The 24,295-nt window shown below is 50.7% G+C and overlaps 1 protein-coding gene across 1 annotated transcript in view; it reads left to right on the top strand.

Annotated features, from left to right (window-relative positions):
• The window catches only part of LOC144146580 (uncharacterized), a 119,555-nt gene that overhangs the window by 70,776 nt on the left and 24,484 nt on the right, over nt 1-24,295 (top strand). The window contains exon 9 of the mRNA XM_077678523.1: nt 16,966-17,185. Coding sequence (XP_077534649.1) covers nt 16,966-17,185 — 220 coding nt within the window. The remainder of the gene's footprint in view (nt 1-16,965; nt 17,186-24,295) is intronic.

The raw sequence follows: 24,295 nt of genomic DNA, 5'->3' as shown, positions 1-24,295 counted from the left end.
AATCAGGCGACCGCACCCCGGATGCAGCAGCTAGTGCATGCCTGGCATCAGGCAAGAACCCGGACCAGTTTGCCTTCGATGTGGTTCGCGCCTTGTACCCTGCATTTGACATCCTCCCGGCTAGCAACCCGTGCCCGTTTCCTCTACCGCGCCACGTAGGAGCCTCTCCTTCTGATGCCGCGGTCCGTGGAATGCAATCGGCTTTCACCATGGCAGAGTTCCTGGCTGCGATAGACCAAGCGAAAATTCGGTCATCTCCCGGCCCAGACGGCGTTACGTACGAGATTTATAAGAACCTCGACGATCCGGCCCTGAGCCATCTCCTCGATTCCATCAATGAGGTGTGGCTCTCGGGCCAAATACCAGAGTCATGGCTCCGGGCAGATATCGTCGCTATACCGAAGCCAGGCAAACCACCCGAGCATCTCCCCAATTTGCGCCCAATCGCATTAATGTGCACCTTGTGGAAACTGTTGGAGCGAATGCTGGCTACGCGACTTCAGTGGTGGATGGACACTTTCCGGTGGTACCACCCGGCACAGATTGGGTTCAGACCTCATCTGGGGACAGAGGATGGACTTGAGCATTTATCATCAATGGTGCTACTGGGCGGCCGATCTCGCAAAGTGCGGACGTTGCTTGCCATGGACATTCACAAGGCATATGACAACGTCAGCCACAGTGCTATCCTGGAAGTTCTCCAAAGCTTACTTGTGCCGGAAAAGGTCCGATCTTTTATACGGACCTTCTTGACTAGAAGATCATTTTCAGTACGGATTGGTGGAGCTAGTTATGGCCATTTTATGCCCGTCCGTGGAGTGCCTCAGGGATCGGTGATTTCACCCTTCCTATTTAACGTAGTTATGCTGCCACTTGCCTGGCATCTTGGCTCCATGCCAGACATACACCTTTTGGTGTACGCGGACGATATTACAGTATGGACTGTCCACCCAGACCTGTCTCAACAAGCCGCGAGCCTGCAACAAGCTTTAATCGACACACAGAAGTGGTGTGAATACGCTGGGCTCTCGCTTTCAGTCGAGAAGACAGCCCTTCTGTCCGTTGCCAATGCTTGGGGCCGTCGTAGATTGGAGATATCCCCGATCGCGCTACAACTATCCGGCCAGCCTGTGCGCACTGCTACCTCTCTTCGCGTGCTGGGATTGGAAATTTCGTCGTCAGGGTCAGCTGCCTTGTGGCTTCGATCTGCCCGCCAACAAGCAGGTCAACTGCTACACCTTATCCGACGCATGTCACAAAAGGCTGGGGGCTCCTGCTTCAAAATAGCCCGAGTCTTGGTGCGGTCAATACTTCAGCCTCGACTTATCTATCAGGCTCAATTCCAGCATATGACCCAAGCGGAGTGGGCCCGACTTGAATCAATTAATAGTGCTGCAATGCGGACAATCACCTGCCTCCCTGAAATGACGCCCATACCATCTCTTCAGGCAGAAGCTCAACTGAACACCCTGGATGAGCTTGTACATCAGCGCCGCTCCGCCCGCCAGCGCAAACTTTTTTTCTTGCGGAGGCAGCGGCGTTGGCAATTTACATGGGCCGTCCTCTACCCGCCTTTCCAGCCCACCCTGTAACTAGGCCGCCCTGGCTATACCATCAAGTGACCGACAACAGGCCGCTAACTAGACTCCACAGTCGGTCGACCGGGAACGCAGACGCGCAGACCGCGGGCGCACCATTTCGAGCGGCTGCGAACCAGCCCCAGGTTGTAGAGGCATTTGTGGACGCTGGGGCCCAAGACGGCGTTTTAACTACGGCGATCCAATGTTCCTCTCATTCAGAAGCGAACCAAAACTGCGCTTATGAATCACTTCGCACATGGCCTTCTATGCTAGCGGAGCTTACAGCCATCCGGGACGGACTGCAAGCGCTACTACCAGCACTTCAAGCCCCTGGAAGTTTTACTGTACAAATGTACACGGACTCAACGGCGGCCATACGGGATTTGCGCCGTGTATCCTCCAACTCGTCCGTTTCAAGAGACATTCATAAACTGCTGGACACATACCCCTGCCCTCTCCGACTGTCGTGGATCCGGCGTAATACTATCACCGCGCATATTGCGCCGGATACTTCCTGTCACCTCTCCTCGGTTTCACGACCGCTGCCCTTGCTGACAACGGACCCACATGAAAAATTTGTCCAACTAAAGGAAGATCTGCGTCGCGCCACACGCGCTCTCATCCCACCGGGTCGCACAGACCTTCCCAGTGGGCTCGCTCGCTGGGAGGAGGTCCTGCTGCGTAGACTTCGAGTTGGGGTGGCCCTATTTCCTGCGGTAACCCGGGCGTGGCCACCACGATACCATGCCCCGTTTACCAACACCTGCCCTTTCTGTACGGTTCCTGCCGAAGACGCCGACACCAACCACCTACTATGGACGTGCCCTTCCCTTAGTGCAGCGAGATCCAGACACCTTCGCGGCACAGGCCTGCATCCTGGGAGACCTCCTGATCTGCACCGATGGCTCTGGGGGCCGCTGTGGGAGGCCACCACCGCTGTCTTCTGGATTTCCTCCGGGAAACGGGTGCCAACTTGTACCTCTAAGACTTTATGCCAAAGGGCATACTATCGCAAAAAAAAATCGAGCTGGTGGTATCTGACACTCCTGTTAGCCGATTTATTGTTTTTGAGACCCACGAATCCGAGATCACCAGCTAGGACATTCGCAAAAGAAGGACGAGAGAACTTTTTGCACATCCTCATGCGGAAAATTGCAGCTAAAATATCTTTTTTACAGCGCAGGAACTGCGACTGATTGCAATGTCTTAAGTGAAGTATGTCCTCACTCTTACTCAAAAAGTTGGACGCGCGAAGTTCATATGCCGTGAACCAAATAGCAGATCAAGCTGTGGACGTGCTCGTCTTTAGGTACTACGCAAGGCAGAAGTCATGGCCAAATACAAGCTCTTCAAAGTAGCCAGAAGTCGTCGAATTACTAAAAGCGTGGTCCACCTTCCGATTACAACACTGACGTCTCGTGATGTACAAGCTTCACCATACGGATTTATCGGGAGGTAGAAGCTGTGTATCTGGCAACCGACAAAGCATTCAAGGCACAGCCGGAAAACTACTGCTCTATCCCTGACCCAGGCAATCGTCCGCCAGAAGATCGACAACCTTGGCTCGCGTTCTGTTCACTGCGTTTATCACACCGAGAATCCCGAGAATGAGTTAGGACCCACTGCAGCCCATAGGTACTCCGCTGTCAGCGTGATCGGTCGGACTTGTGAGCAGTAAATCAACTAACGAATCTGCCTCAGCTGCATCGGCATAGGTTACATCGCCTGCTGCTGCCATAACCACTGGCCTTTTCCGCCTTCCTTTGCCCATCTTACCGCTGTTTATGAATCGACTCTCGACGATTTCCTTTCTTCACTACAAAGCTGCGAACCAACTTGGGTGCAAGTACTCCCATGCAGCCTGTCAGTCGCTCGTCGTCAGCGCAATGCCGGCAATCGCTCCCTTCTCACCGCCTGCATCTCGGGTCTATCGTGGACGGCTACCGTCTGCAAAAAAAATTCCCGCTAAGCGTTGAGAGCGAAAACTGCAAATCTTGTGCTTGTTGAACCTGCTCTGCTCAACCTTCTCAATATAAAGTGCGTGAAATCCCCCTGCAAGGTTTAGTCTATACCAGAGCGCGCATATCAATGAGTTCCGAACTACGCGCCGCGCTCAAAAATAGTCGCGCCCGCTCAGTCTCTATTGGTTCGTTTTGTTAACAATATCAGCACTCAAATCTTAGTTGGCGTTCCCAGCGTATGTCACAATCGACCGTCTTGTGTTCCATTTTTCGTCAGCGTACTACCCCGGTGCTCTAACACCATACTTTGGTTCTTCACTTTTTAGTTCAACATTCATCATCCCATTCACGGGATGACGGGTTCCGTCCTTCCTGAAATTCAGCTTCATCGTATAGATATTTGAAATACCATAAAAATCACTTTTTTAAAAGTGAAAGGCTCAACAGCCGCATTCCGCAAAAAGTGCAGTTTTTGCAGTTATAGTTGTCCGTGAAAACAAACCTCCGCAGTAAGAAGTACATAATGAAAAACACATATCTGAGCTGATGGAGATACTTCACAACTTTGCACAGTAGCAGTCCAGTGCTATACCATTTTGACATTGTTTCTCCTCTCTTTGCTTTTTGAAACCTGCGCACTAGGGCACTGAAAATTGGCAGCTTTGTGAGGGAACGTGCCCGCTTCGCGCAATAAACAAAACCATTACTATAAAAGGTTACGTTGTCAATGGTGCATTCCGCGTGACGCCTGAACGTGATGCCCCGTGAGCACAACAGGTGCATATCCGCAGTGAACACTCGTGATTCTTGGGAAGCGTGGCATACGTCAGTCTTCCTCATGACCTAATTGGCGAATTATGACGGAGTAATAAAACACAAGAAAACGAGTAAAGTTTTCCTACGTAAAGTTTTCCTAGGTAAAGTTTTCGTAATAAAACACAAGAAAACAAGTAAAGTCTTCCTACGCACTCCTCCCCCAAAGGTAGATCCGCTGGTACCGCCGTCAGCCGATGAGGACCAGACGAGATGTTCGTCGGTGTGGCCGTGGATCGGTTAAGCCCGTCGAGGAGTCGATGGGTTCGGTAATTGCTGGTCTCCGGCAGCCATGAGACGAAGGCTTGTGTACGGTATAACTTGGAGTTTATAGGCAGTACTATTTACAAGAGAAATTTACAATATATACATAAAATGGGGTTACTCGTTACAACTCTCGGCATAGCCGAAGGTACAGGGTACCTACAAACGAGAATGGACCCAAGTGGTGGATCTTAGAAGGGCACTCGGCTTAGCCATTAGCGAGAAGCGGCTGCAAGAAGCAAAATTCGACCCCCGGTAATGGGGTTCCTGGAATTAATAGGATTTGGGTGGCGCCCCCGCTGGTACGAGAGTTCACATTATGTCAGACAAATATCCGGCCTGACATCAGGGTGACATCAGCTCTCAAAGCCTCGATTGTTCCACTCCAAACAAATAAAACATAAGCAAAAAAAAGAACCAGCCAATCATAAACACGCCGCCAACTGCGGTCACATGACCCGATACTCTCTCTCTCAAGCAACTCCTAGTATGCTTCCCGCGTACGTTATTGCCACCTCCAAGCGGAGGCAAGGCCGTGGGCAAGGCTTTGGCTACCCAAAGTCGCATACCGCGAGAAGTAGTCACGCCATTACGTTGAACGGGCGGCATCTGCTCAATAGCCAAAGCCGAACGGCTTAAAGCGGTCATGGCTAGCATCTTATGGTGTTTGCGCCCTGCCGCCATGCCTTTGGCTTCGCGCGCTTGCCGACACAATGAGGGAGTTGAGGCTAATCCCCTCCCCAGGCCAATGGACGTCCGCCGCCTGACCCGCGGGAAGAGCTGCTCTAAGCCCAGGCGACCATTCTCGAGGCGAATGACCATAAACGGACCGCACGGCTTCGCAAATCCACAAAGCGTACGCCGCGCGCCTTTTTGACAGTAAGAGACGGCATGGAATCCTTTCGCTTCCCGTCAGCTCGTCAACCCTACGACGACCGAGCCGCTCCCCAATGTCGGCAAGCTATAATAGCGGCGGCGAGCTTTCCGAGCGAACCCCGCGCCGACACTGCGCACCCACCCGCCGTTTACTGAGATCTCCCGGTCGAGCTGACCGCATACCAGCGCAACAAAGCTACTCGGGCTAAGCTCCACCGTTTCCTGCCCCACAAAAGGAAGGAACGCAAAGCATGCCCTCGGCGGCCCCCGACTTCGCGTCCCGCCCGTAAACAAAACGAGAATTCCGCAGCGGGCTTACACTCCCATGTCAAGATTCTGCAATAAGTTGAACTCAGTATTAGCGGAACAAAAAAAAATAATAAAAGTCAGTTGCATGTAGCTATGGCTCTTCATGCAATTGAGGGCTTAGAACTCTACCTGTCCACACGAAGGGAAAACTTAAAATGACACAATATAACGTGAGACATGCTACCCGCTGACACAACAACACCGTGAGGCTAGAGAAAAGAAGAAGAAAGAAAACACATAGAAACACTAAAAGTGCACTGGTTGCCACTGGCGAGACGATTGTTCATACGGCCACTTCTTCAGTGTTCCGTTATCGTCTACGCGCACACACTCGCACACACATCGGCACTGGTGGCCTCCCCACGCTGTCCCCCGGCCAGTGCGTATGTCAGAGCCGTTACTGCGCCTCATTCCAACACTCGTTCGGAAGGTGGGACAGGGTATCCGCGTTGGCGTGTGCCTCGCCTTTCCGGTGTTTTACCACATTGTTATACCGCTGCAATTCCAAGACCCAACGCGTGAGCTTTGCCCCTTGTAATACTGTCTGGGTGAGGCAACTGAGTGGGTTGTGGTCGGACACGACTATGACTTGGGCGCCAAATACCGAAGTATCGAACTTCATCAGACACCAAATCACTGCGAATGCCTCGCGTTCATTGGTGGACCACCTCGATTGCGTGGGCGTGAAGCGGTTGCTGACAAATGCTATCGGCAGCTCCTTGCCGTCGTCGGTCAGTTGAGCCAAACAGGCTGCCGCGGCGATGGCTGAGGCGTCGGTAAACAGCCAAAAGGGTTTTGTGATATCGGGTGTTTTCAAGGAGGTGGCATCACAGAGAGCCCGTTTTATCATTTTGAAGGAACGATCGGCTCCTGTAGACTATGGGATGCGAGAGGGAGTGGCTTTAGCAGTCAACTGAGTCAGAGGCTTCGCGATGGCAGCAAAGTTAGGTACGTAGTCCCTGTAATATCCGCACAGGCCCAGCGCGCTCCTGATCTCTTTTTTAGTCTGGGGTGCCTTAAGCCCTTTGATCGCCTCAGCTTTGCCAAGTCGGGGCCATGCTTCCCGGAACCCACCACGTGACCCAGGTATCGGATGGAAGACTGCGCGATCTGACACTTCTCCAAGTTCGCCGAGAGGCCCATTGAGGCGAGCATCGCCAACACGGCGTCTAACTGCCGCAGGTGCTCGGGCAGTGACTCGCTGAAAACTGCAATGTCGTCGAGGTACGCGCAAGCATAACCCTCATGAGGTGCGAGCAGCTGGTTCATTATTCGCTGAAAGCTGGCGGTGCATTTAACAGACCAAAAGGCATCACCCGCCACGCGAACTGTCCCATGTGCGACACGAACGCGGTGGCAAGTTGAGAACGCTCCGCCAGTGGTACCTGCCAATACCCGCGTCGTAGGTCGATCAAGGTGACGAAATGTGTCTTGCCTACCTTCAAAATCAACTCCTCAGGGCAACCCATAGGAAAAGCATCGGGCTCGGTGATCGCGTTTAGGTTCCGATAATCGACGCACATTCTTACCGTGCCATCCTTCTTCGAAACGCACACCAATTGCACCTGTATACAAGGCCTAGCTCTAGCAGTTCGTTCACCTGCTTCGTCACCTCTCCCTTCAATTCCTCCGGCATGCGGTACAGACGGCTCCGCTTTAGCTCCGCGCCCTCGATGAGTCTAATCCTGTGCTCTCCCACCTTCGCGATTCTCAAGTTTCCGGAAAACAGGGGGGCATATTGCTGGAACAATGCTCTTATGTTGACCCTATCCTCCGGGCGTAGGTGCAATGTTTTCTCCTCAGCGAGCACTGGGGCAACCTCGGCCGCAGCGATTTTCCTGGGCACGTATTCGACTTCTCCAAAGTCCTCTTCGTCATAAAATATGACGCAAATGTTCTGCACTCGGCAGGTGTAGGGTCGCAGTCGGTTACCGTGGACCATCATGCGTGCTCCCTCCGGCGTCTCTACATAGTAGGAATGCTGCCTGTATTTATCCCTGACTGTATACGGACCCAACCACCTAGGGTATAACTTTCCGGGTCGCTTATCATCGAGCACTAGCACCTGATCCCGGGGTCGAAGGACTTCGGGGTAGTGCGTAGGTTGTAATGGGTAGCGTATTCGTGCTGGCGCTTAGAGCTAGTCCCTTCTGCAGCTTCGGCCGCTTGTTGAAGTTGTCGCCTCAATTTTAGCAAATATTGCTCGGGGTTCTCAGCTAGGGCGATCGGGAGCTCCTGTTCACCTGTCCACGAGGGTTAGAGAATAGCTAATGGGCCGACCGGGTACCTACCATACAACAACCGAAATGGAGACACCCCGGTTGTGTCATGTGGCACCTTGCGGTAAGCCCAAAGCAGAAATGGGACGAACTTATCCCATTCGCCCGCGTGTTCGACTATCCGGTGGAGAAAGCATATTTTTGAACACCCGGTTCCAACGCTCTACCGCTGCGTTGCTCTCAGGGTGATCGGGTGTAGAGAACAGCGGGGACAACCCGAGACGCGCCAGAAACTCGGTGGTGAGCTGCGCGTTAAAGTTTGTACCGCAGGGTGAGCTAACTACTTCCGGAACTCCCGTCCTAGCGAACACCGTCAGCAGCGCGTCGCAGGTAGCCTTCGCTGTCAGTGATCTTAGACAGACCACCTCCGGCCAACGAGTGCACAAGTCCACGACGCATAACGCGTATCGGTATCCGCGCCTCGAAGATGGGTCTATGGGACCTCCCACGTCGATGTTCACTTTTAAATGCATAGCATTTTAGTAACTCACAATGTCACGCGGCGTTGGCGTGCCTTGTCGTAGTCCGCAGGCGCGCCTTGTCGTAGTCCGCAGCCAGGCCACTACACTATGAAAGAAATAACAGTTTCCGGCGCCCGGTTTCGAACCCATGACGCCGCGGGCGGAACGCAAGGTGCCCGGCACACTACCGACCGAGCCACGAAACCGACACAGATTTCGATGCACCGAACGCGCCTTATATCTTTCACTCATTTCTCGTTTGTTTCGAAAGCGCCACAAGTTGTCCCGCGCCCCCAAAAGATGGTGACACGGGTCCCGCGATCGAGAGATACGACTTGCCGGCGCACCCCCTCGGAAATGCTGTGCATTTGATCGTGCTCCTCGCGAGGGGGATGTCTTTTTCCTGAAGCAGGTTTCCCCCGTTACGATTACGTTTTTTCTCTCAAGTTCGTTTTGATGTTCTTCGGAGTTACGGCGTTCCCATCACCGCCGCCGCACCACGTATGAAACCTTGCAGTTGGCTCTGCAGAGGTGGTCCGCGGTGGGGTGTTCTCCGCCGCAGAGCTTGCATTTGGGCACACACTTGTGGCCCTCTCTTGGATTACAAACTCCACATGTAAGGCAGACTCGTGCATTCGGTGGGGGGCACACGTCGCGCCTGTGACCGACCTTGCCGCATACTTTGCTAACTTCTATTTTCTTTCTGTAGAGACTGCACCGGTAGAGCGTGGATCAGTAACGCACATATCTGGGAACCTTCGTACCGTTGAACACTACAATTACTGTCCTCGTGTTCCCGATAAGCTTCGCCCCCGCGGCAAGGGGGTTGTACTTGGTAATGATCTGCTGCATTATTTGGAACGGATATTTTGGTCGGCTTAGCGGAGCTATCGGCGTGCGGTCTGTTAGTCGATCGTCTGACCTTACCTGACAACCGTGACAGCTGTTGCAACACTCCTGGATCTCCTTCTCCATGCCTGGCCAATAGAAGGGGTACTTTATTCAAGCGCTGATTTTTTGACAGCCTAGGTCACCGCCCCAGGGCGATTAGTGAGCCAGTCTGAGTACTTGGCGGCGACGCGCCACGGGCAAAACCAACTGCTTGTTCGGCCCCCCCCCAGCACGTTGTCTCGATGGTAGAGCAAGCCGTCGATAACCAGCATGCCTCCCTTCCCGTCGGCTGCATCGCGCCACACTTTTGCGAGGGTTGCGTTGCCCTTTTGCTCTGCTCTAAGGGCTTGGGCGTCACTCGCGGTAGGCTCTCGCTCGTGAACCATATCACCCGCGTTGTTGTCAACCTCACCGGTCACTGCTTCATTCGCGTTTTCCTCAGCCTGTACGAGGGTTTCTTGGGGAGCGTCTGCTTCGTTCAGCTCAAGCGCGGCTACCAGCTCATCGCGCTTCGAGTGGCGCGACCATCCTGGTTGCCTCCTGCCCCTGATCTCGGTTTTCCTGCACAACGCCGTAATCCTCCGCGGATAGCAAACAGTCTTTATGCGATGTTGGCTTGTCTGTGAGTGCGCATAGTACCGGAGTCCCTTCCACGACGTTGTAGAAAATCGCCTGGCCCGCCCTTAGTGCAAGCGGGAGGACTACTACCTTAGTCTCGACTTGTTCCCCAAACGCGGACGCAAGCCTCACGGTACCGTGCGAGTCTGATAGCGCGTCGGGCACGATGCTCTCTCGCACGACAGTGATTTCTGCCCCCGTATCCACTATGGCGCCTATCTCTTGGTTTCCACAGTGCATGGTTACGCTCGTTAAGCGATCCCCCACGCCTGTGGGTCCCTCGGTGGCGACCCGTGCGATTAGCCTCTCTGTACGCGCCGGTGCGTTTGTCTCGGCTGTCTGTCGCTCCCGGACACGCAAGCAGTTTGGGCGCAGGTGACCCTCCGGGCCGATTTCGAAGTACGCGTTAGGTTTCCCCTTGTTCTGTTCGTTAAACCTTGTCTTGGGCCCCTGCGGAGGTTTCCGTGCCCCTTCGGGTTGTCACCGCTTGGCTTAGTCGCCGGTTTTTTTCCCGTTGGTCACGTTAGTCCCAGCGCTAGCGTCTTTGTTTCCTGCGGCCCCATTAAAGGTCTGCAGCAGCTTCGCGGACTCTGATGCGTCGAACAAGCTGGCCCCTTGACGTAGTCTCACGTATTTCAAAGGCTCTTCAGCTGATCGGCCACGAGCAGGTCCCACAGCTTTTCGAAGGTTGACACACCTCTCGCTTCCACGTAGAAGTTTAGGTAGCTGCAAAGGCGGGTGGTGAAGCTTTTCTACGTCTCCGACTTACGCTTGCGGGCCCCGAGGAACCGCTTTTGGTATTCTAAGGGCGAAAGCCTCAGCTCGTCAAGTACCACCTCCTTGACCGATTCGTAGTCGCGGTGCGGAGCGGGGGTTAGTCTCGTTGACAGGTACTCGACCCTCTCGGTGATAATGGGAAACACTATCTGCCCCCAGAACTCCTTAGGGACTTCGTATGCCAAGAGTGTGCTTTCAACCTATTCAAACCATATCAGTACTTCCGCGTTCATAGGGAATTTTGAGAATGCGCCTGCCAGCATTTTCGCATGGTACCGCAAACCATTGTTCCTACCGCACGGAGACGCACTGCCAGCTGGGCGTAGCTCACGCGATCGAGAGGCCCTATTCGCAAGAGCGAGATCCAGATTAGCGTTTTCCAGCGCTCCTTTGCCATTTTCAAATTGTACTCCATCTTGCGCTCTGAGAGCACCTCACTTTGTATGTCGCTACCGCCACTCACACACTCGTACTCCTCCGCGCCAGACACGTTGCCATTTAATCCGCTATCTACGACCCACACACAGCTCAGACACAACAGTGGCAGCGGCGAAAGAAAAGGGGAGACTCACCCACTTTAGCGGCGTCAAGTGTGGCTAGCCGGCTGCGGTCGCTCGAGGTTTCTGGAGTTCGACGTTCACGCCAGGCTTTTTGGTGATGCTGTCGCGCGGTCACTCCAGCCAGGGTGGTTGTGGCTCTGTCGACGTTCGGCTGCTCCGCAGCCAGGGGCGACGATCCGAGATCTCGCCGCGATGAAGTTCTGCCAAGTCGTTTCGCCCGAGGCGAATCGCAGAGGCTATGCAGGTGTCGTACCATGGCCTCCGGATACCACCCTGTCTGACTGCGCCAGTAAAGTTTTTCTTCGCACTCATCCCCAAAGGTATATTCGATGGTACCGCCGTCAGCCGATGAGGACCAGGCGAGATGTTCGCCGGTGCGGCCGCGGATCTGTTAAGCCACCGGAGGCGGCCGTCGAGGAGTCGATGGGTTGGGTGGTTGCTGTTCTCCGGTAGCCATGAGACGAAGGATTGGATACGGTATAACATGGAGCTTATAAGCAGTACTATTTACAAGAGAAATTTACAATATATACATAAAATTGGGTAACTCCTTACAACTCTCGGCATAGCCGAAGGTACAGGTTACCTACAAACGAGAATGGACCCAAGTGTTGGATCTTAGAAGAGCACTCGGCACAGCCAATAGCGCGTTATAAGAGCACTCGGCATAGCAGAAGCGCCTGCAAGAAGCAAAATCCGACCTACGGTAATGGGGTTCCTAGCATTTATAGGATTTGGGCGGCGCCCCCGCTGGTGCGAGATTTCACATGATGTCAGACGGATATTTGGGCTGACGTCAGGGTGACATCAGCTCTCAAAGCCGCGATTGGTGCACTCCAAACAAATAAAACACAAGCAAAAAAGAACCAGCCAATCATAAATATGCCGCCCACTGCGTTCACATGACCCGATACTCTCTCTCTCAAGCAACTCCTAGTACGCTTCCCGCGTACATTGTTGCCACCGCCAAGCGGAGGTAAGGCTTTGGCTACCCAATGTCGCATACCGCGAGAAGTAGTCACGCCATTACGTTGAGCGGGCAGCATCTGCTCAAAGGCCAAAGCCGAATGGCTTAAACCGGTCTTGGCTATCATCTTAGGGTGTCTGCACCCTGCCGCCATGCCTTTGACTGCGTGCGCTCGCCGACACAATGAGGGAGTCGAGGCAAATCCTCTCCCCAGGCCAAGGGACGTCCGCCGCCTGACCCGCGGGAAGAGCTGCTCTAAGCCCAGGCGACCATTCTCGAGGCGAATGACCATAAACGGACCACACGGCTTTGCAAATCCCCAAAGCCTACGCCGCGCGCCTTTTTGACAGTAAGAGACGGCATGGCATCCTTTCCCTTCCCGTCAGCTCGTCAGCCTTGACGATGCCCGATCCGCTCCCCAATGTCGGCAAGCCATAATAGCGGCGTGAGCGCTGTCCGAGCGAACCCCGCGCCGACACTGCGCACCCATCCGCCGTTCGCTGAGATCTCCCGGTCGAGCTGACCGTAGACCAGCGCAACAAAGCTACTCGGGCTAAGCTCCCCCGTTCCTTCCGCACAAAGGGAAGGAACGCAAAGCATGCCCTCGGCGGCCACCGACTTCGCGTCCCGCCCGTAAACATAACGAGAATTTCGCAGCGGGCTTACACACGGTGTACCAGAAAAAAAGCTGATCTAATAATTCGCTCCAACGGACAAAAAGCAAAAGCGAATACACGGACGCAAATTTGACGCAGTACTAAGGATCTTGTTTATAAGTTCCACCTCAATTTTCCTTTAAAGGACAAGAGAAGACTTATTCGCCTAACGGATCCCTTTATATAGATGGTCGATCCTAACTCTGAACCACCCTGGTCAAACGCAGCTTCAACACAGGTGAGGAGGTTCCCGTCAGTCGACAGCCTTGTCTTGTGGCCAATGCTGGACAGAAGTTTATAGAGGAGGAAACAGCGGACATGCCCGCTAAAGACGTAAAGATCTTTCAGCTAGCCCTCTACCTCGCCTGTTATCTTCGTAAGCAAAATTCACAATGTTTGGCGATTATGTGCTCATCCTCTTCACCATCATTCTTGTATCCACTGCAGGATGAAAGCGTCTCCCAAAAATCTCCAGCCACGCCTATCGAGTGCCTGAAGGCCTATAGTGTGATGTATCATCAGGAGAACTTTGTGCAAATGTACTCAACCAATGTTGCGAAATTCTTGTCTGGTGAGGAAATGCTGTTTTGTGTAACACGGAGCCTCACCTAGCATGCTTGAGCATTTTTAGTACAGCCTCCCGGCATATCCGGTGACGCTATGACCGCACCAGGAAGCGTTTTTGATCTGGTAATTTGATGGATGGCGGTTGCTGAGGATTTCTGTGCTCAGCAATTTTGGTACGCTTCATTGATGAACTTAAACTACGGCATGTACAAAGCACGCTTTTTGTTCTACATATACAGTGACTTCTACAAAGCACACACAATTACCATCACCTTAAAATTACCAAATTCAGTTCCGCTCCACTCTGTAAAGAAGGATGGCCAGCGAAGCAGAGGAGGAACCAGAACGTTGACGCTGCTTCGTCCGCACCACTTAGCTACTCGCACCGTTGTTCCTTGAATTGTGCTTCACGTGATGGTAACTCGCCCTGGGCGCACTCTGCTGGAAGAGACTTTGTTTAACATCCTCCGATGCACCGTGCGCACTTGCCAGTGTCGGCATATGCAAGACTGCTGTAACGTCATCTAAAAATGGTGGCAATATTAAGAGCCTAATTTAAATCCTCTCCAACGTCGTTTTCTCGAGCATGTGCATGGACTGGCGCCTGAGGCCTGAGGACTAGTAGGGTTAGCTAGCGCTTTCGCGCAAAAAGAACCTGAAGCCGGTGCTCCAATAAGAGGCGCCATTCTCGGCTTCCTTGCCGCTAATTAACCGTTTTGTAAGTGTGGAGCACTTTAGGGGCCCGGCTCGTCGTGGTGGCTCGTACGGGGTCACGGTAACAAGCCACCTTGATAATGCGTAACGTAACGCGTAAAGCACTCAAACAGGGGCTTCGGAAATATTACCGCTTCCCCTGGTCGGGATCGAACATGCGGACCTTCCATTAACAAGGCGACATCACACCCGTTGGGCAACAGAGGCAAAACGGTCCTGGTACGCGAACACTGTTAGGGGTGATTTTTGGGATGCGCAGTAGCCAGAGAGGCTGAGGTGTTTCCGCCTCAAATAAGCAGACGATGACCGAAAATATGAAAAAAAAAGTGTTACGAAGTGACGCAATATTTATTTAAAATATTGAAACTCCATTGACTGTACTTTATTAAACCTTTTCAGGGGCTGAGATGCCCTCTCCTGACTTCTTGCGGTATCAACGCCAGGCTGATAGTGAAAGTAATCAAGAGAAGTCGCCAAAACCCTTGTAGCGAATCACTGCGACGGACTTCAAAGATTTAACGTTCGGCGGAACTGCATTAATTTTGTTGAATCCGCATAGTTTGTTTGGCATTTGTGCTTATGTTTTTGATGTTTCCCTAAAGCTGTATTTTTTACTACCCCATGTCAGGTGTACAACATGACGCGGAAGCCAAGAGGATTCTGTATAATTATCAACATCTATTACTTTGAAGATAGATCTGCACGCGAAGATACTAAGTTGGATGTGGAACGCATGGAGGAGCTCTTCGAGGCACTCTACTTTTCTGTCCAGAGCCACAGTAACCTCACAGCACGTGTGAGTATTCACTGTATAATTTGACCATGTTGTATTACTGTAACCATAACCATCGACTTCCTTCTGGCTTCTGTTAACTTTCTGTTGACTCTCACTTTTCCTTCTTTAGGCGGGTACGGTTGTTTCTTGTCGCTCACAATCAACATTCCAAGATATTGCGACTTCGTTTATAAATGTACTGTGCGTCCACACACGAGGCGCTCCCCTACAAAGGGCAGGCTGAAGTCAAGTTTCGAACTTCTTTTGTGTACGCGTAGTCCTCACCCTTTTCATGCCCTTATTGACCAAACATTCGCTGTTGCATTTACGTCTGCTTCTTTGCTTACGCTTTTTTGAATGCAAAATCACTGTGGTTGTCCTTAGTTGTCGATACTAAATTTTCACCTTGACATGACGTGAGCGCGCGGACAAAACCTGCGCTGTAGGAACAAGTGATAGTCGCTTGTCGTTCTTCAGCGCATTTTTGCTTCCCCTTCAACGGCATGAGAACCGTAATTGCTTTGACGCAATTACCCAGAGAAAATATTGGTGAATCGCCTCACGTAGAGTATATTCCGTTCATCGCGATTCTAGAGATCTGTTCGCTAATTAAGCACGTGCCGTTCCAGCCGCGGTTTTTAAAAGAAAACCCATGAAGTGCTCCACTGAGAGATAAGCCCTTGTCGTTCTTGCCCAGTACAGGTTAAAACAGCCAAGGGAAAGAGTAAGTCGAAAACATATTTCAGTCCGTAGTGGTATTGTATCCGGGGTGTTAAATTGGTACACCAGTTCTTTACCACAACCCTATCTTCAAATGTTTCCGTTCTGAAAATGCCTGGCGAAATCATTTGCTTCAAAAGACAACTAAACAAAAACGAAACAACAGGGGCAAACTTGATGTAGTGCTAAATAAACATATCAATGTAATTCGCACCAAAAGTCAAAGAAAGAAAACCGTTTGTAGAGTAATATTTGGAGTGTAGTAGTAAGCAAGTCTCTGGAGGTATCCGAAGCTTTCGCTATCAAAGCACATAAGGAGACTTCAATGCAAATGCGAAATTAGTGGCCTTACAACACTCCGAACGGCGCTTTTTCCTCCTCATTACATGAGTGTTAAGATTTTGTGCCTTAGCAAACACGCTATAAATGGGCGGCAGCACCTTTCGGCAGAAGAGCGGATTGCAGAATGTTGAGGGAAAAGTTCAGTGTGCGCGCCCGCACGCCCGCCCTCCCGCACGCACGCACACACGCACTATTTTGCTTACTCACTCACACATACACACTTATTTATGGTTGCACAGCACCCAAAACATTTACTGCTTAGTAGTAAGACAATAAAAACGTGCACCAAAGGCTCCTTGACCGCACAAAAGGTACACAAAGAAATCAACATAGTGCACGAAGAGTGCAAGAATAATCTTACGTTAAGTTAAATTGTTGCGTTGCGATAAAAAAAACGTTGCTTGCTCTTTTGCTTGCAGAGAAACAAGTGTGGTTGATTCCTCTACCATAGGAATCGGTAAAACATGCTCCTAAGGTGCTTCGTCCTCAAAATTATTTACTAGAGTTGGCGTCTTCCTCACAATAGTATACGGGGACAAAATTTTATGTTACCGAATAGTTACGTTTTTGTCAATGAAATAAAATGCATAACCGCTAAAAGCTCTCTAATTATGTCAATGCAGATGTAAACATTCTTGAACAATATATACGCCCCTTCCCAACAGGCACCGGCGGAAAGGGGTTGTTGGGTCCCAGAAAGCTTCCAGCGACCACCGAGGAGGGGTAGCATTTCTGTGAAATTTTTCTAAGGTCCCACGAATCTCTTTCCAATACTCCTTAAGTTGCTTACATTTTTGCTTAAGAGGACATACTTGTCACTACTGGCTTCTTGCAGGAGATCAAAGAAGTGTTGAAGGAGGTGGCAGCGGAAAAGCAGCAAAGAAACTCCGAGTGCTTAGTGGTTGTACTCTCGTCACATGGGCACGAACAGGGACTATACGGGACCGATGGCTACTGTGTGGACTTACAGCAGATCTACGATCTGTTCGACAACAACAACTGCCCGGCTCTTCAAGGAAAGCCGAAGTTATTTTTCATTCAGGCATGCCGCGGAGGTAGGTATATCTGAGTTCATTTTGGCCGAAAGCGACTTCTTTAGTTCTCTGGGCCAAAACGTTATTGAAACAACCCTGACACCGCCAAAAAGACATATTTTCTACCCGAAAAAAACTCTGAAGGGAAGATTGAAACGTAGAATATTATAAAAATATCTTCCCCTTTATATTGATGTCTTTGGACTTAAAATAATTTGCATATCTGGCACAGCAAAGAATCGCGGAGGAAGGTAAGGTCTGGAATTGTTTTTATAAGACCTACCAAGAGCAGGGGTGCGTTCACTCGAAGCATAAAAAGTGTTTAAAGTTTATCGGGATTTGTAATTATTCCTCCATCAACACTGCTAATGATACTGTTAGTATTTAAATAATACAATTACGATAAGTAGATCTTGTTATTGTTGGAGTGCCATTATATGAGCAGATGATCGTTTTTCAGGCGAAACGTGTTCAATTTTCTGCTAACTTTTTCAGCACCTTATCAATAAAACAAAAACAGTTGAAAATATAGCGGCGAATAACATCATAACAAACCGCAAAGTCGCAGGAGCGTGCCATCCTTCACCACCCGCAAAGTTTTCTTGACAACAAATGCACACCCCGCCGTAATCTTCGTGTGCATTTCTCAAATATGATGATATAAGTTCCGCGAATTTTAGGGGCATATTTCTTTTGGCACGTGTTTTTTGAAGTACTAAAATTTCCGACGCATACTTTTTGTGTAAGCAAGAATGACTCAGCGTACCTGGTGATACGTAACAACTGGTGGTACTTTAAACAACTTCTTTACTGCTTCTTGGTACTTGCTTCCCTGATTTCCTTTGCGCTTCAGTGTCTTTGGTTCGAATTTCCCGGGCGAATTCACCATCATCGGCTGCTGTCTCCTTGCTGTCGTTTCCGCCCCTTGCGGTGCCGTTACCTTAGCAATAAAGTTGGCTCACAACACAGCTTCTCTAAGATCAGTGGTTTGTGCGGCCGGAGTGCACCTTGTCCTACTCATTTGCCCTGCCGTTCATGGGTCACACGTCACGCGATATTCTAGTTTTTGCATCCCCACTTCCAGTTGTTGTGATTTTCAAAAATCAGGCACATTCGCCTTCCAACGCTGCCGATTCCTAGCTGATTTTTGAAGTATGTGTGTGTAAAAGACAAAGAAAAAAGGACAGAGATCCACCGCTACATAGCACAAGTGAACGCACAGGCATGTAGCTGTTGACATTATGTTGACCTGCTATCCGGGTTAAAATTATGTCGGGTAAAGCACGTGCTTTTTTTTACCCTTGACAGTGGCGGCCATTTGTTTGACCGGACAAAACGAACAACGACAACGACGGTGCGTCGCATACTTAGACATTTAAAGGAGCCATGAAGAGAAAACACAAGTTTGGTTCATTCGAAAGATTGCCTCGTTAGAACCATACTGACACCACTTTTAACACGAACTTCGCTCAAATAGGCTACATAATTAGGAAAAAAAGGAATGAACATGCGACCCACCAGCTCATTTCCCGTAACAGAACCTATGATGTCACACGAGAATGCTCTGCGATTGGCGGAGGCCGGCAAAAGCAAACGCAAGTTAGGCAGGGCTTACCAGTTTGCATAGTGAGCTATATGCCCGTTAAACATGCTGCACATTCCTTTTATGACACCAATAACGGTGGAGTAAACGGTTGAAGTTCCGAATAAACACGCAAGTGTGTACGCCAATGCGTACGAAACTACCGCCAGCCGAACTCGACATTTCGCCGCCGCCGCCGTCGCCACCGTCGCGCAGACGAATTTTCGGGTTCGAGGCTCTTCGGGGCCAACAAACCGTCCCGGCACGCACAGCCGCGACCTTGCTTGGTATCGTAATCCCTTCACAGAAGGTTGGCCGTCATATCGCCAACCAGCAAAGGTAAAAATAGAAACGAGGGGAGTAAGGAACAGCAAGCAGCGACGAGTTAGTGACAGTCGTCGCCGTTTCGGAATGGTGTTGGCTTGCTGCTATTGTTAGGAGCTCGTTTCCAGTTTACAATCACTAAAAACTTCAGTTTGTTCAAGTACTTTACAATGAAATTTCGTTGCTACGTTTTAAAATGCCCATGTAGTACGGGAAAATCATCGAGGGAGTGCGACATCGCTGCCGGTGAGGAGATCTCCTTTCATGTGCTGCCCAACGATGAACCTCGGCGAAGCAAGTGGCTACGTTTTGTGAACTTTGCAAACGGAGGAGAAAGAGAGCTAAAGGAAGTACGGGTGTGCTCGCTTCATTTCCGAGGAAGCGATTACGGCAGGGACCCTTACGTTAGCTCACTCCTGGGACATGCTGGCGCTCGTCGCTGACTTCGTGAAATCGCCGTCAAAGCGCTCTGACCGTGAGGGGGAAAATGACGTACACACCGCGCATTGACGCTCGAATCTTTCGGGTCGAAGCAGAGAGCTCGCGCGAACGGCTTTTCATACACGACACCGGCCAACTGGCATAAGCGATACTGCTACTGAAATTGAACTATTATTAACCATAATAAAAATACGGCATGTACGTACCAGTCTGTATTCGTCCGTCACGACGGGGCTGACGAGGCAGCGGTGCCGACGGCTGGGCGTTCGTCTGTTGTGGCTATCGCGGAATGGTCGCTTTGCGGTCCATCCGCGTATCCCGCAACTCCTGCCGCTCGTGCCCTTAGAAGCATTGAGCGTCCAAGGGGTGTGAGGTTGTTAAATGCAAGCCCGAGCTTCTCGGCGAGAGTTTTGTTCTCCGGATCAGGCGATTCCATGACTAGGGCTGCGGGTGCACTAGGTTTTACTAGTATTTTTAAAATGGCCGCCGTCTCGGTTTCGGCACGAGTTCCGGTTCCTGTTTGATTCCCGCGTGTGGGTGCTATATGCAGTCGACATGCTAAGTATCTGTTTCCTGGACCTGCTCGTATGACGCCAGTGTTCACGTCACGAAATGTGCAATTTAGCGGGAGATTTAAAATTTTGTCTTAAACTGCGTTATTTCTCAGTGAATAAAGCATCATTTGCTTCCGGGAAAGCGCTTAGGGTACATGAAACACCTAATCTTTCGGAAAAAACAAACTTTTGTTTTCTCTTCATGGCTCCTTTAAGGCTGACGCCAGAGAAACCTGATGCGTGAGAACAAATAAAACCTGCAGGTGGAGCGTATGGATGACTAAAACAGAGTCATCGAAAACAAACAGCGAGCTAGATCTAGTATATTCTACTTCACTATGTTTCACAGAAACTGGGCGTGGTCGCATTGGTTGAGGCACCACTAATTAATACGCGATCTCTCGCCCAGGGCTTTTGGTGTGGGTGAGGTGCTTACTAAGCTGGTATGATATTTGAAACGGCGACAAAGTCTACCGAGGCCCGCGAAACCAAAACAATGGCCTTTCAGTGGGCGTAATTTTTATCTTTGGAAAAACAATGCGGACACCCATGGAGCAAAGTACGAGCAAACACAAGCGCATTGGCTGTGCCTCTTCAGCTCTGCAGGGTCCGTTCACGCGCTGTTATTCTCCATGAAGAAACAACAATCGCAAGAACGACGAGGACGAGAAAAGCTACAAACACAGCGCGGGGTTTGTAGCCTCGTTGTTCTTGCGCTGCCTGTTTCTTTATCATGAACTTGAACCAACTCTCCCAACTTGCCAACTTGCTGTTTGTGATTTCTCTAAGATAATAAATCAACTCCCAGAACTTTTGGTACTTTGTAATATTATTCGGCAGTTTTCTTTTGCTACTCAAATTTAAATTTTGCTTTGTCTGCGGGTCCATCCATCTGTCCTTCCAAGCGTCTGTTGCTTTGTCTTTCCTTCCGCACGCGCGTCTGTCCATCCGTCGCTCTCTCCATCCGTCAACTGTGTCTGCCCGTCTGCCTGCTAGCCTGCTTGTGCGCCTACCTGGCTGCCTGCTTTCCTTCATGTCTGTCTGTCTGTCTGTCTGTCTGTCTGTCTGTCTGTCTGTCTGTCTGTCTGTCTGTGTGTCTGTCTGTCTGTCTGTGTGTGTCTGTCTGTCTGCTGTCTGTATGCCTGTCTGCTCTCATGTGCAAAACATTGCCCAAGTAATATATCTTGTTGAAAGCTTGATTGATATACGTCAGCATTGTTCAAGTAAGCATTGCGCATATTGGAAGCAACACAGCTACATAACTGATACTGGCAGTGCTGTTTTATTAAATATAGACGTGGGCGTAATGTGTGCAACAGCAAACGCAACAAACGCGTTAGAAGCATTATTTTGCCCCAACTTCAAGAAGAGCTTGCGGTCAAGCCTGGAGTTCGTGGCTCGAAACACGGGCAAAACTCTAACGATAACTTTATAGAAAAGAAACGCAAGCTGTGCTAGCGCGAGAACAGTGAACTGAACTTAGTAAACTTTTTTTGCACGTATCACGGGAGAACCGACACAGGAAAAACAGCATGGTCGGTGGTCAAAGATCACCGCAAAGGCGCTTAAGTGGCCGTGGTTGCAGGGAACAATCGTCTTTCGACGACAGTCACAGCGATGCGTGCGGATGCGCGCTCAATTCTTTACGACCCCTTTCATGTTGGATGGGCCTGAAGGGATATGAAAGAATTCTTGTAGCTGGTTAACACTGCAATGCGTCAGTGTAACTGGCACTGAAAAAAGGAAGCGGATCACGCCAATATTTTTAGACGCCCGCAGGGACCGAACTTCAAGTATTCAGCTCACAGCGTGATGAAACAATCTTTTTTCGTATAAATGGTGCAATATTTGTTACAAACTGTCCAATTGGAGAAATTCTACTTGACTTTGGTACAAACATTTTTTAGGACATGCTATTCTAAATTAGCCCCAAGTTTGCACTTAACAAAGTGGACAAGAAAAACGGGGCATTCTTTGCAAGAAATAAAATAACATTTCCACTGCGATGTGTTGCTCAGTAAAAGACATATCCGAATTCGTGGTTGTTTTTAGTTTTATTCATGTCAAATTACTATAGAATTACACACGGTTTTTGAATAATTATCAGCCCACTTTGTGGCGGGTATTGCCCAAGTGATGTTTTTATCTCTAATTCAATTGACTCGTTTGCGCCAATTGACTCGGCAGCGTACACCTGCCGACGTGAAGCCACAAATATTGTAAAAGTAGCCACCCAGCAAAGCAACGCGTTCTTTTGCAAAAGGCAGGTTAGAGTTTCCGCTTCTCTCTTTTCACTCAGGGGCTACGCGCGCGAGCTTACCACCGTGCTTGTGGGTCAGTCATCACTGTGGACAACGGTGGCTACTAATTTCCCCAGTGATGTTTTGTCCAGGACCTGCTACATATTGCCGCTTGTTCGGGAATCACTCCAGAGCTAAGCTGTTTCCACAGGCGCACGCCTTTTTTAGCCGTGACGCACAAGCCATCGATTCCACACCCGGCCACCCCTCCCATGATCAAATGAACAGGGCCACCACGTGTGGAAGGGAGGTCGGCTAAGGCGATGGACGCGTGGGGATTGTGTGTGAGACGCCGAGCAGCGTGCAACGTTACTTGTTGTTCTCTTGTCTACGGGCCCAAGTGCGTCCCTAATAAACCAGTTTGATTTGATAATCCCCTCAGCGCTTACCCTAGCATGGCAACAACATCGCGAAGCCTAGCAAACGTAGCAAAACTTTGCAACACCCGAAGAAACTGGGTCGACCACCTACTCCGCTGTTCTTTTTTCCAACTGAAAACCTCACACCGTTTCAACACCTTACAAAAGCGACCCCTGTTTTTGTCGTTCAACACCCTGTTCGCACACAACTATCGTCATTTTATAGTAAAGGCTCAAATTGATATTTCACGTGCCAAACCTAAACTTTGGGCATGGGGTGCACCGCACCGTATAGTAAAACGAACGATCACTTGCTTTTGAACATTTCTTAAGAGTAGACTAGGGTATTAAATCATGTCTTGTTCTTTACGGTGCATTAAAACGCACCCTCACACAACTCACGCACCTCGTGCGACGCATCGCCCACCGCCGCTACGGCCTTCAGGAAAAGGACACTCTCAGAATAACTCAAGCAATACTGATCAGTCGTCTAAATTACGGCACACCATACCTGGCTCTCAAATCCGTCGAAAAAGAAAAACTCAATACTTTTACCCGCCAAGCCTACAAACTCGCTCTAGGCTGCCCCCCTCAACATCCACGCGCAAGTTGCTCCAACTAGGGGTACACAATACTTTGGAAGAATTGCACGAAGCTCATCGTTGTTCCCAAATCACCCGTCTCAAGCTGACACCTACCGGACGAGACACGCTTACACGCCTCGGATACCCGGTGCCGCCCAAAGAAGACCAGCCCCAACGTGTCCCCCTCCACATCTGTCAACACATTCGTGTAGCTCCCGTGCCGCGGAATATGCACCCCGGTTACAACAAAGCACGCCGCAAAGCACGGGTCGATGCGGTTACGAAGAAGTACGCAGGTAACCCTACGACACTCTACACGGACGCCGCACGCTACACGCGCAAACCCGCCCACGCAGTCACGGTTATCGACCACCAGGGAACCGAAGTCACAGCCGCCACGATATTCACCATCTCTACAAACACCGCTGAGGAAAGTGCCATCGCCCTAGCAGCCACAAGAAACAGCGAATACATTACAGTCATTACGGACTCGCAAGTCTCATGCCGCAACTACCAGCTCGGCCGCATATCACCCTTCGCCCTCAAGATCCTTAATGCGATCCCGAAACTTCCCGACATCGACATCGTTTGGGCCCCTGGACACGAGTCTCTCGACGAAAATGAGGCGGCACACGCCGCTGCCCGAGTACACACCCTCCGGGCAATTTCCGAAGAGTGCCAAGACACGGAGAAGGCCCCCCACACACTGAATGGCTACGCGGACATTCTTTCTCACTTCAGACACGAGCGTCAACGCTTCCCTCCACCCAACTCCCACCTTTCCAGAGCCGAAGCGACCACACTCCGTCGGCTACAGACCAACTCCTACCCGCACTGTACCCTCCTCCCCCATATCTACCCCACACAGTATTATAGTACCAGCCATGCCACCTTTGCCACCAGCCAGGCACCCTGTACCATCTGGTCTGGGAGTGTCAACAATCCCCATCCCTCACACCCAATCCCCGTCCTACGTACGAGCAGTGG

This window comes from Haemaphysalis longicornis, unplaced genomic scaffold (genome assembly GCF_048455015.1).
Source record: "Haemaphysalis longicornis isolate Haplotype H1 unplaced genomic scaffold, Haemaphysalis longicornis Haplotype H1 scaffold_7, whole genome shotgun sequence".
NCBI lineage: Eukaryota > Metazoa > Arthropoda > Arachnida > Ixodida > Ixodidae > Haemaphysalis > Haemaphysalis longicornis.
This window is presented reverse-complemented; position numbering and strand designations above follow the sequence as displayed.